The 13,501-nt window shown below is 39.2% G+C and overlaps 1 protein-coding gene across 4 annotated transcripts in view; it reads left to right on the top strand.

The window, feature by feature from the left end:
* The window catches only part of caln2 (calneuron 2), a 65,736-nt gene that overhangs the window by 38,457 nt on the left and 13,778 nt on the right, over window positions 1-13,501 (top strand). For all 4 annotated transcript variants that reach the window (XM_061250027.1, XM_061250029.1, XM_061250028.1 and 1 more), the window contains exon 4: window positions 1,228-1,340. In XM_061250027.1, coding sequence (XP_061106011.1) covers window positions 1,228-1,340 — 113 coding nt within the window. The remainder of the gene's footprint in view (window positions 1-1,227; window positions 1,341-13,501) is intronic.

Here is a 13,501-nt window from a genome sequence, read left to right as displayed (position 1 = left end):
TGATGCCAATGGGGCCTATCAAAGGGATGTTATGGAAACCATCTCACACTCATTTTTCTCTATGTTATTTTTATTTTCTTGTGTATACTTTTATACAAAACACAATTTAAGCAAAACACAAGCTAAACAAAACACGAACAACATTTTTATTGTTGATCCTTGTAAATGTATTACGCACTTGTTTCAGCAGAAATCTGGAGGCTTTAAGATTAATTGCTTCCGATGAATTCAGCTAAACAGACTTGCATTATATGAAGGAATGCTGAGATAGAGGGTCAGGTTATGGCAAACAAAACACTCCTACAAAATTGAAATATTGGGCTTGGATATACACTACTGAGAGACAGAAGGGAATGGTAGTGTTCTGGAAATTGATTAATTACTTGATACTTTATTTACATCATATATTTAAGTTATGTGAATTATAACAGCTGTTAGGCATGCTGGAAGCAGAAACTTACTTCCACAAGCATTTAGCCCCTTATGGTTGGATGCGACCTGCATGTTACATCTCCCTTAACAGGTGGCTGCGACCTGCGTGTCATATCTCCTTTAACAGACCGATGCGACCTGCATGTTATATCTCCTTTAACAGACCGATGCAACCTGCATGTTATATCTCCTTTAACAGACGGATGTGACCTGCATGTTATATCTCCTTTAACAGACGGATGTGACCTGCATGTTATATCTCCTTTAACAGACCGCTGTGACCTGCATGTTATATCTCCTTTAACAGACCGATGTGACCTGCATGTTATATCTCCTTTAACAGACGGATGTGACCTGCATGTTATATCTCCTTTAACAGACCGATGCAACCTGCATGTTATATCTCCTTTAACAGACGGATGTGACCTGCATGTTATATCTCCTTTAACAGACGGATGTGACCTGCATGTTATATCTCCTTTAACAGACCGATGTGACCTGCATGTTACAGCACCCTTAACAGACGGATGCGTTAAGGGAGATCATATGGTCGTTCAAGACTCATGACCGTTGAAATGCATTGTGATCCCTAGGCCTTTCTATAGGATTTGTATAGGGTGCCTCAGTCCATAATGGGTTAATATGAAAGAGGGCTTGTGTAGCAGTAGAGTGATTAAAGTGTTCCTGCTCAGTATAAATCTCCAAAGACAATACATTTGACATGCAGGTTAAATCATTATTTGCAGAAGTGTGTGTGCTGACTTAATATTAAACTAATTGAATCCTGTCTTGCAGGGGACGGCCAGGTGGATTTTGATGAGTTCATGACAATACTGGGTCCTAAGCTCCTATCTTCTGAAACAAGAGAAGGATTCCTGGGAAATACAATAGACAGTATATTCTGGCAGGTAAGAACTTCATGGGCATGCTGGCACTTTTATGACCTTTTCCAAGGAGCGATTTTGGGTGTGTGTGTTTTTTAGCTTCCTGCATTGGTTGATGTCAGACATAGCTGTGTACAAAGTTTTAATCTGAGATTGATTATAATTATTATGATTGTTATTAGATTAGTAGATTTATGTCAGTATATTAATAAGTTTACATATGCCAGCAATGGCATGGAAACTTGATACTCAAAAGTAAAACAAACTGTCTAGAATTGTGAGAATGCCAGGTAAAGTAATTGAGAAATGGAAAGCCCAGCCCAGTAACCTCGCAAAAAGGCAAAGAGTTGAACAGCTGATACTCCCACCCACTGTGCCTTCCGTTTGAAATATGTGCTCCTTTGAGGAAAACAAGTACCAAACTCAGATTACCAAGGGCTAGTGACAAAATACAAAAATATTTATATACAGTCCTTCATGCTTTTTGCTTGACTTGGTGTAATGAATGTACTGTATTTACTGTATATTTGCTTTCCATTTTATTTATATCCTGCTGCTATGACACATTTTATATGAATAAGTACTGTGCATGAGATTCAAAGTTCTTTTTGTGAAGCCATAAAATGTTTATGTGGAGAATTTCCACTGCTTTGGATGTTAAAGTTCTTCTAATTTAATGTAATCTAGTCTAATCTAATCAGATTTAATATAATAATGTCACAATTAATTGGTTATTAAGTATTAGTTTCAATCAATGTATATTGATAAACAGTTCAGCAATTCATAAGCTGCTTTAACTGGAGCTTTACTTTCAAAGCTGCATCTTAGTAAACAAATCATCAGAATTCCATGCAGTGATAGTGGAGGCTAGTGCATGCAATTACTTTGCTCCATCATGGCAAAAAATGTTGTAGTCTATGTTGTGTGGTTTGGGTCTTTGATGGAGTGCCTGTTGTTACCATAACGGGTTAGCATAACATAGTTGAAACACTCTGCAGTAGGCTAGCCTATGTTATTGTTGACAGTTACCACCGGGAACTGCTAAAAAATCATGGAAAGCGTCTTTTGTTCTATATAATCCCGACATAATTACTGTGACAGCTTCCATCCTCCATCAGGTTTAATCAGTCTGCCCAATTAAAAGTTCATTATTACAGAACTATTAAGTTATATTGCTCAGAAGTGTCTGGATGATGCTTGTTTTTCTAATGAAATGCATTCTGATTATTTTGTCACTTGAAACGAAGCAGACTGGCTTGACAGGTGGTCTAAATTAGAAGAGATATGACACATTGTAATTACAGTATGTGGAACGCATGAACGCAGTTACTGTTACTGTTGAATGGAAGATTACATCAAAACAAAACGCATTCTTCAAAAAGCACCATTTGCCTGTTTGCGTTTTTTCCGACACTGCTGACATTTTGGTTGATTTAAAATGTATAGAGCAAACATAATTTATTAATAATGGGAAGCAACCAAATGCTATTGGCATGCAAACACTTCTAATCTAATTAATCTCCAAAGAAATAAAACATTAGGCTTTCATATTGAATAGAGACCCATTGGAGGAAAATGTCCATCCAGTGGCAGTGAGCACACAGCATGGCTTTTCACACATGGTGGGCGCAAATCGGTTGTTTTCCTGGGACAGCGCTTGCAATTACAGGCTCTTGCCAGGAAATATATATGACTGGCCACATCAGTGGATCCATAAGCAGAAGTGATCCATTATGGAAAAAACATGTCATGCATATGAACTGCAATGAGCAGCACAATATGTTGCCGATTACATCTTCCTATTGGTGGCTTATGAGACATTTATGTCAACTCTACCCAGCCAGCCCATGTAACAAAAGATAGCAGCACCTTTTAAAATATAGGACATGAATGTTTTTCAGAGCTTAAAGACAAAAATATGTTTCAGGTTATGAAAGCCAGCATTACTACTGAATGGACGTTATACACCTGTGCATGAGACAGGAACACTTTGTAATAAGTAACATTGTGAATAAAATGTGTATCATTGTTTATCTGATATCCAGTTTCAATTGTTGTGTTCAATTACAATGACATTTTTAATGCATGATTAAAAAAATATTTATAATATGCATGAATTTGCATAGTGTAATTCTTTTCACTTATTTGATGAACAAATTAGTAAACAAATGGCAGTTGGTGCATGAAGGGACAATTCATGAATTCATGATTATTATAAATCCATTAGATACTGTTGGTGAGAATAGTGGCTTCAAATTACATATTCATTGAAGCCAAATATAGACTTTACGACTAAAGTATATAATAAATATCAGGTCATGCAGTGTTTAAACATTTTCATATAAAAACATGATGTCTAAGACATCATTTTTAACTGCTCAGATTTTATAGTCTTTTTTCACAGCACAGCATAGTAGTCCATCATAAAGACTAGGTGTTTATATGTGTGTTGAATAAATTATGCCGAATGTGTTCGTTTGTTTTCCAATTGCACATAAATTTACACGGATTCATGAAAATATTGATAAATGAGGCCCAATAATAAGTCCCCTATACTTCATAAAACTGTGTGCAACCACTGTTCATTATTTCATTCATTTTTAGTGTAGAACTGTATTAGGAGGGAATAAACAATATTTGATAACAAAAAAATACAAAACCATAAATTAATGTCTTTTAAACCTTATCTTTTAAATCAAGAGTTTTGATTGTTTGATGCTGCAAAAACCCATATTTACTGTCCACATGCCTGCCCATATTTATTCATACAATTTTATGGGCATGTTACAAAATGTGGGAAGCACTTTGGTTGTATAATATTTAACTGATATCTTTGCCTTGCTCTTGTACGCATTTAACCGTACTGTCAGTTGAAACAATTGAATATCTATGATTTTACTTTTATGAATAGAAACAAGCACAGAACCGAACACAGAACAGTCATGTGAGCAGAAAAAAAGAAATAAGTTGTTTTACATGGTTCTTTCTATGCTGTGTTTCTACCTCAGAGTACTCACACCCATGGTTATGTTTCAGTAATGTTTGAATGAACATGTTTATTGCGCTTAATTGACTGCAACCCAGCCTTTCACATCAGCTGGAGTACCAAAATATTTGTGCACTCTCTGTTATGAATGAACTCAGAGTAATTAGCTCAAGCAGTTTTGGGAGTCTCTTAAAGTAATTAGTTGCATTCGGTAAAAAGAACACAGAAATGAACGAGGACATGATACGTATAGGAGATAATTAACACATTGTATAAGTTAATGACGGGGAAATCGTCTTAGTAGCTCATGCTAATACCTAATTGACTAAATTGCTAGAGCATTATAAACAATTAATCATCATGCACAAGCAACATGCTTGTAAAACATTAGTGCCACTGTAACCTTGTGAAACTCGGATTCTGTTAATGGCTTGATAATGTTTTATGAATGTCATTCTCAGCTGCTGAGGATTTGTATTTTCCTCACTTCTTTTGGCAGCGTTTGTCTGTCCTTCAGGATTGGGGAGCGTAGGCATTTTATGAGGAAAAAGAAATTGGAGCCTTTTTCATTTGCATTCATAACATCACATCATTTATAAGCTCTTTGGTGGGGCTGGGTAGGGTGGCGAGACGTGGCTAGACGAAAAATGGTGTTTCAGTTCTATCTCCTCATCTTTTTTATGTTTTTTTTTTTCCGAACCATGCTAAAGGAATAGTTCCCCCTTTTTGAAATGTTGCTGTTTATTTCTATACAGACACCTTACCATATTCATGTATAGCTCCAACTCAATGGGATTATGTTCCACAATGACTTTATCCCTTACAATTTATCTGTGTTAGTCATGTCTAAAGACAGGCAGTTCTGCCATTTTGTACTTATTCCCCCAGCATTCTGTTCCGAGTGTGTGTCTGAGCTAAATGGAAATGGAGTGGTGAAGATTTAGTTTGTGAGTTATCACATGTACAGGGATAATGGGAGGTTGGTTTTTCTCTAGAAGACACTTCAGACACTGTGATGGATCAATAAATAGCTAAGAGATTATGAGAACGTAACGAGTAAGTTGGTGCGGAGGCCACAGTCATTCATTGTTTTAGAGCAATTGAGTTCCATTTGTAAACTCAATTGAATCCGGCCAAAACTAATGAAGATCCATTGAAAAGGATGTCTCGATCGACCTTAGTGATGATGTGTTGCCTGAGCACCTTGCGAATAAAGAGGAGCTCTTTCCTCTATTGAGCTGTGCTACATGGACTTAAAGATGTTTGAAGGATTGTTCAATGTGGGCATTTTTTTTACTGGGTTAAACCCACAATAAATTGCAGTCTCATCAATGTGCTGTGAAAGGATTTATCAGATATGGAAATAGTGTTGTTATTATTGCATGTTAAGAGAAATAACCTATTAAGGAAGTAACCTGTTAAGTACCAGTACTTAATGTCCTCTGTAGTCTCAACTACCTCATCATTGCGATGCTCCTCACAGACTTAATTACCTGAAGCTGGCAAAGGGGGAAACTATTATTGTGAGCATAAATTCCAAGCCCTGAAAAACAACGAGGTGAACAAAACAAAGGGATATTTCCAAACTGGCACATTGGTATAGTTGCGAGTGTGAGCAGTCACGACATTGGTCCAGCCAGTGGAAAGGGCATTCTGGAAAGCAGAGTAATTATTGAATTGATTATGCCTGGGTACAGCCAGGTTGTGCAGAATAGTTTCCCACAGTGCACCGTGGTAGTAGCATGTGTTGTAAAAGGCAATGGTGTGGGGGATGTTGGTAACACTGAGCTACTTACGTGTTCTTTTCTGTGAGAACTTTATATTCTTTGTTCCATTCCAAACTGAAATGAACAGAAAATATGGTGTAAGTAACCGAACAGGTAGTATTGCAGTAAAGCTGTTAACCCTTCAGCACCATCCTTTCTCATTCCACTGCCGTTGTTGTTCAGTGAATCTTCTCTACTTTCCATTCAGGATTTGTCAAAGGACATGATGAATGTGGTTTCATCCTTTCTGGTTTTCTGATCAAATAAACGTTAGGGCACTCTAAGAGGAAGATTCTTTTCAGGAAGTATACATACTGTAATAATGGGATTTTTGGCTGGCCTGTTTCTAACAGGAACCTATCTTCCAACAGGAATTAGACAGAAACGTCTAATGGAAGACAATTAACTTCTCAAACCCCCTTGATAAAAGCCAGCAGGTCTGAGATTAGCTGGCCTTGTTCCATCATTAGCTCGATACTTCCCCGAACTTTGTTCATTAGGCTAGTAGTGCACTTTTGAGAACTGTTTGTCCTCTTGTTCTCACAACAAAGCTTTGCACTTGAGCAGAAAAAAAGATTCAGATGTAAATTTACTTTCAGGTCTTAGCTGTTAATTTTGTAAAATACAGACACTTTTTTTTTGTTGTAAAATACAGACTTCATTTTTGTTTTGAAAAAATGCATAACCCTAGATACCTTTCTCATTAATAAAGGGATATTTATTCCTTAAAGGGGTTTTTCTTATATTATTTGAGTTTTAGTGTACGTTTTTGATTCTACACTCAAAGACACATTACTACATAGATTTTAGAAAGTGAAGAGTTTGTACTGCTTTTGAGCTGGGAAGGAAGGAAGTACTGCCACAATATAAAAACTGATATTTCTTTTTATGATTCTGAATAAACATTGTAAAATGAATATGTACAGCATCTGAAACAAATATCAATGTGTAGAAGCTGCTGTGAAGTGTAGTTTCTTGGTTTAGATCACAAACCCCTGAATGCCCCGATGCCAGCCAGCTGTTATATTACAGTATACTAAGCCATCTGTTGTAGGTACCTAAAGTATTCTTCATTGCACATGGAACTTGATCAAAAATAGAAAAAAGGGAACGATATGTTTAAACATTTGGGTGTTCTTGTATTCTAAATAATGCACCATTGCATTCTCAGCTAGACTAAGCAACACTTGAACTGGATATCTACAGTATATGAAGCCCTTGATTTGGAGGATACATACACTTATTATTATTTTTTATTAGACTTCTGCCCATCCACTTCAAGGTTCACCATGTTGTGTGTTCAGACATGCTCCTCTGTATACCACTGTTAGTAGTTATTTGAGTTACTGCCTCCTCCCTGTCAGCTTGAATCAGTCAGTCTTGTCCTCTGACCTCTCTTATTGACCTCTCTCATGAACTGACACTCACAGAATGTTTTTTAGTTTTTTCACACCATTCTGTCACATGTCTTCCCCAATTTAATGTTTGGTTATGAACAGCAAATGAACCTTGACCATGTCTGCATGCGTTTATGCACTGAATTGCTACCACATGATTGGCTGATTAGATATTTGCATTGACAAGCTGGTGTACAGGTCTACCTAATGAAGTGGTCACTGAGTGTACATGGAACTCCGGCTAACACAGTGATGCTACAGTCTCTGTGAACTGCGTTGTTGGCCGTTGGCTCAAACTCAAGCCATTCAGGGGATTCTTGGACTAATGAGTTATTTGATCCACAAGAGAGGAAGAAAAAAGGCCCCCAAAGTGGCTGCACTTTTCCTAATACAATGCTTCCTTCAGTGCCATAAATATTTGCAAGTGTGTGCCAGCTATCTAAGATTAATCTAATCAAAAGCAATTAAATATGATTAAAGACCGACGTGAGTAAGTCTGGGTTTTCTTGTCAGAATGCGCCAAAGAAAACCTCACACAACAAAACAGTAGCACGAGGCTTTGAAGCCCCGTAAATCAGATTTTCATTTAATCCCTGTTTCCATTAATCTTTGATTTCTATTCCTCGGTGCCAGGGTTCTGTCTGTTTATAATGATTCAACAAATCAAATGTGAATAATGTATGAACAGCATTGATTTTTAACGGAGAAGAGAAATATCACTGTGCGTCCGTTAGACGTACTGGGACGTAGCAAGTGTGTATTTATCATCTGCTACAGTACATCAGCATCATTTTCTGAGGAAACTTAATGCCGCTCTTCGAATGAACATCATTTGCTAGTTCTTGGTGCTCACAGTAGCATAAATACTTGCTAAAATGATAGCAATGCACCATTGTGCTAAGCAAACACATTAGCATGGACAATCCAATTTCCTCCTTACTATTTGAACTCTGCATGAATTGTGCTTGTGTGCTTGTTTGTTTGAAAATTCACAATGAATGTTGTTTTCAGACTGCCTCCGGCCTATGTTCTGAAAATCATCAGAACCATTTTACTAATAAAAAATACACATTTCTGCTTATAGGTCCAACGTTTCTCCTCCACCCCATTGCCACTAACTGTTTCTGAATGTTCCTGCTCTAAGTTGCCAGTCGAGGGAATCAGCACCCTTGTTATAACCGCCATATGTGATCCATTTATAGTTCCCCAAGTTAAGGGATCACTCTTCCATATGCCTGCCACTGTGTCTACTGTACTTCACTGTTAATAAATGCCACCAATGCAATGTTGCATGATTTATAGGAAATGCATTACTAAAATTATACTTAATTTTTTCATATCAAATCAAATACATTATATCACATTATGTCTAATAAAACATTATATTATTGGCACAAGCTGTATAACAATCCAAACCAGTGTAAACAACAGTGTTAGGCGGCACGGATGGTGCAGTGGGTAGCACTGCCGCCTCACAGCAAGGAGGTCCTGGGTTCAAATCCCCGTCGGCCGGGGCCTCTCTGTGCGGAGTTTGCATGTTCTCCCCGTGTCTGCGTGGGTTTCCTCCGGGTACTCCGGTTTCCTCCCACAGTCCAAAGACATGCACGTTAGGCTGATTGGAGAGTCTAAATTGCCTGTAGGTATGAGTGTGTGAGTGAATGGTGTGTGTGCCCTGCGATAGACTGGCGACCTGTCCAGGGTGTATTCCTGCCTTTCGCCCAATGTATGCTGGGATAGGCTCCAGCCCCCCTGCGACCCTGATCAGGATAAGCGGGTTCAGATAATGGATGGATGGATGGACAACAGTGTTATTACCTTGCAAACTGTCAGCTTATCTGTCCTAATGCATGCTGCTGAATGAGGAAACCTAGTTCATGACGGCAAGCTGACAGTTAATGTTGTGCTGTACGCCTGAGAAACAGCCTGCCAGTTGGAAGGACTGGATGGTGTAATTTTTTGTAGTGGGGGCGGCTGGCTAGGAGGGAGATTATTATTTTTTTAGTAATATTCTTTCTGTTAAACATGCCCTGAATAAGAATGAGAAACAACACATCATGCCCGGTTGATCGGTCCCAACCGCCATCATAATTACACTCCCCGAAACAGCCACATCCACTTCAAGCAGTAAGTGTCTAATGTGGCCATTTCTACATCATGACAGTGCCACTTGGCAGAGGATTATGGGACATTATTACCGATGGTGGCGGTGATCTGCTTGATCTCAATTTTGCCAGGTTCAGATGTCTTTGTTGGCAAAAATCATTGAAGTCCTTTTAGGTGTCCATTAGGGCCACCTACGTAATAACGTACAATAAGAACAATGATGCAGTCATATCCGTGTCTTTTTTTCCCACATGCTTTTCCAGTTCCAGTTGGAGCTTGGCTGAACACACCTGTGCTGTCACACCCAAGAAGGAGTGAGACATGCTGAATTTATTAAGATTCATGCAGAGGGAGCAATAGCTAAGAGCCATTATTTTTTGTAAGATTATCCGGCGTCTTCATTTTTTTACACTGAGTAAAAAAGCAGTCACCATCTTCATCATAAGTGGCCATTAAGATTAATCGCTTGTTGTGCAAGCTATGTGAAGCCAGGTGACTCATGAGCAGAGAAAGGGAAAATAAGAAAGGAGAGGGAGAGAGATAACAAAAAGGAGAGAGTGAGTGAGAGAATAAAAGGGAGAGAGAGAACGGGGTGAAAGGGAGTGGAACGAAGGTGGTCTTCTGCTGCAGGATACCAGGGAGCCCAGGGCTGTGTGGTGATTCTGTGTGAAAGAAAGATTGCACTGAAGAGACTGAGGTGAAACAGGGGACATTTCAGTGGAGAAGGAAAGCAATTTCCTTGTGAAATTAACAGCGCCATTTTCATAGTAAGTAAATAAGTTAATATGTCAAACTGGAAAACTTTGGCTTTCTAGTAGGAGTTAGGAGCACATAGGGGACTCACTGTCTGTGTGTGTTTCAGCAGGTAATTTGCACATTCCTCAGCAGAACATTAAGCATTTGTTTTTCATTCCCGAGTGGGCACACAGTACATTTGATTATGACTGAGTCAAACACTTCGCACCATGGATCTTGACCAATCACAGTCGGGAAAAGCACGTTCATACACAATCCAGCTGTCAGCCCCTGCATTATGAGCCTTCTGAAAATGCAACACATGCAGAAATTATAAGGAATAAAAAGGCTTATTGAACATTTTGTGCTGAGAACAGAAGGTGGCATTTAACAGTAGCCCCGAGGCCCATCAGACGCATGGAGGAATGCCCTGGAAATTGACATGTTTTCATGGAAGGGCAGATGTACCTGGTGAGCCAGGCCAATGCGTTCAGTGAGACGACAGCATGCGCATATTAAAGCTGGGGTTTGAGAGCGGGTGAAGAGACTGACATCTTAATGGAGCTGATTTTAATTTCAGATATGAAAATGGGCTGTGGAGAGTGTGCTGAAAGGCCTGTACTGTTGGGATGTGTCTGCATCGCTTGTAGAGTGGGAAGGACAGAATGTGTGTGTGAGGGAGAAAACGAGAGAGAGAGGCCGAGTAGTAAAAGATACAGAGAAAAGGTGAAGCAAGAAGGAGAGAGATTATATTCTGTTATTTTTTTTTTTTACCCATTCCTGCCCCCCCCCCCACACTTTTTTAGGCTATAGTCCCAATCTCTAAAATCCTGTGAATTTTGCATTGCTGAAGTCGAGTTAATTTCCTGTCTGACTCAGCAATGAAGCATCTCCTCGCACTGTCTCAGAAGCTGCAGATGCAACTACCATAGATATCAGTAAGCAGAGGGGGATGTGTGGAAAACATTTGAGGTTAAGCTTAAAATGTGCTGGTTTCCTTATTCCTAGTCCTACTTTCTTGTCTGGGACTGAGGCCGGTAATCCACAGCTAAAGTACATTTTCAAATTGTCTGCCACTCAGAGACAGAGTCTGCGAAAAGGCCATTGCGGACCCACTGATCCCTAAGCTATCTAAACGGTCGGAGCACCAGAGATGAGTGAAATTGTGCAGCCTCACCCCTCGGGATAGAGACACATTGACGATGTGCTTTGGTTCCAGAATTATGGGTTCAATTTGAGACAAGGAAAGCAAAAACCCGGGAGAAGGATACCAGCTGTGTTTTAAAAAGGAAAAAAAAAAGATCTTTAAACTCTTTGATCTGCCACATGGATATTTTTACCTTTCCAATGGGTGCTGTGATTAATTTATATGTAACTCAGCTCACTGAGGTATAATACAGTGAGCTCCACAGAGTACCAGGCTGTCTTTAGATTCCTTGGAGCAAACAGGTATGATAGGATCACTGCCGGTTTGATTACGTGAAATGGTGCGCAGTGATCCATGCAGGTGGCTATGTTAGCCTTGGTCCTTGCTGTCCTCTGTCTCCTTGGTGTAACTGGCAAGGGCAAACTGACATAGTATGACAAAGCATTGCACAACCCAATAATGTTTATAACGTTGTCAAAGTACAGTATGTGTCATATATTATGTGTCAGGTCTGTCATCCATACACATAAATAATAATATAATTATATCTACTAATTATTCTACATGTTACAATAATGCATGTACAATTTACTTTATCTTCATCTTGTATATTTTAAAGATATTTTTTATTTTTATCTTAGTTGGAACATACATTAACTTTATAAATTTCAGGTGATTAAAACATGGTAAATGCGCTGGCTTTGAGTTGGTTTGCTCTGGGAGCACAGTGTGGGTGGATGGTGTTGGTTTGTTTCTCACTTCCAGGGCTCCAGTTCGTACAGTTCTGAGGAGGAAGCCGGAAAGAACAGTCAGCCGTTTTGTCACCATGACGATTTGTTTAATATCCAAATAGCAGAAGCCCACGTAGTATGCCATCCCATTTCCTGTCATTTATGGCCTGAACGTTTTGAACCAGAAGCACACATTCATTCACTCAGACTACACTGCAGTCTCAATATAGTCAATGGGAAGGGGGGAGAAACACTTTTTTTTTTTTTTAATCTTCGCTGAGTTATTATTCATGTCACCCTTAAGGAGCTTGACCTAAAATGGAGACACGGATACTCGGAAGCTAAAGTCTCTTCCACGAGGCTTAATTACAGGTCTGTTTCTCTCCGACTTCCCCTATCACCATGTTGGATAACACTGGCATTGCCCCTTTGCAGCAAGAGGTATCAACAGCAAAGCACCATGAATAATGAGCCTACATGATCCTAAACAATGCGCATTGCATCGCTTTAATAATTTAGTTGCTGTACTGTATATTACCCCAGGTCACCCATGATTCACCCTGCCTCTGCCATGCAGGACTGCTGATTGGCTTAGAGCTCAAAAACAAATCAATAAAGTGAGGGGCAGGTAGGAGCCCAGAGGAGAGCCAAGTACACACCTTGTTAGTAGCACATGATGATTAACCCATCTGGACACCTTCAATACGCCGATTACACTTCCGTCACCAGTCTACCATTGATGAAAAGCATCTGTCCAGTCCATTTTCACCCCTCATCTCTCACAGGAATAATGTTAGCACAGATATGTCTCTTCAGGCAATTAGAAACAGTATTAATGTTTCATCACCTGAAGCTGGACCTCGTGACCACTGTAGAAACATTGACAAATAACCAGGTATGGATTTTCTCATCTGGATCTCAGCATATTATCGGCTTCAAAACATCTCACCCCGCTGTATGCCTGATGTAGTTTAAAACAAATATACTTGCCATTGTTAGCGCCTCAGATTTGTTTAGCCTGGCTCCATTGATCACCTTCAGTGGGTTTATTCATGTTAGATTGTGTTTCGTTCTTTTATTAATCTTCCACCTAATGATGTGTTACCATGCCTTGGTAATGAAAACATAAATTATTCAGTCAGCCCTGTGTTCTGGGAGGATTGATAACCCGCCATCCAAATTCAATGTGGCTTCAAACCGGCAGTTCCACAACCACTACCCTTAAAGAAATTAAGTTGTTGTTTTTGTTAAATCAGATTATACCTGTGGTCACATTCAGCTCTGGGTAAATTCTGTCTGTGATGCTTTACTTTCTCACCA

Source organism: Conger conger, chromosome 7, assembly GCF_963514075.1.
Source record: "Conger conger chromosome 7, fConCon1.1, whole genome shotgun sequence".
Taxonomy (NCBI): Eukaryota; Metazoa; Chordata; class Actinopteri; order Anguilliformes; family Congridae; genus Conger; species Conger conger.
The sequence above is the reverse complement of the archived record's forward strand: the minus strand, read 5'-3'. Positions and strand labels throughout refer to the sequence as shown.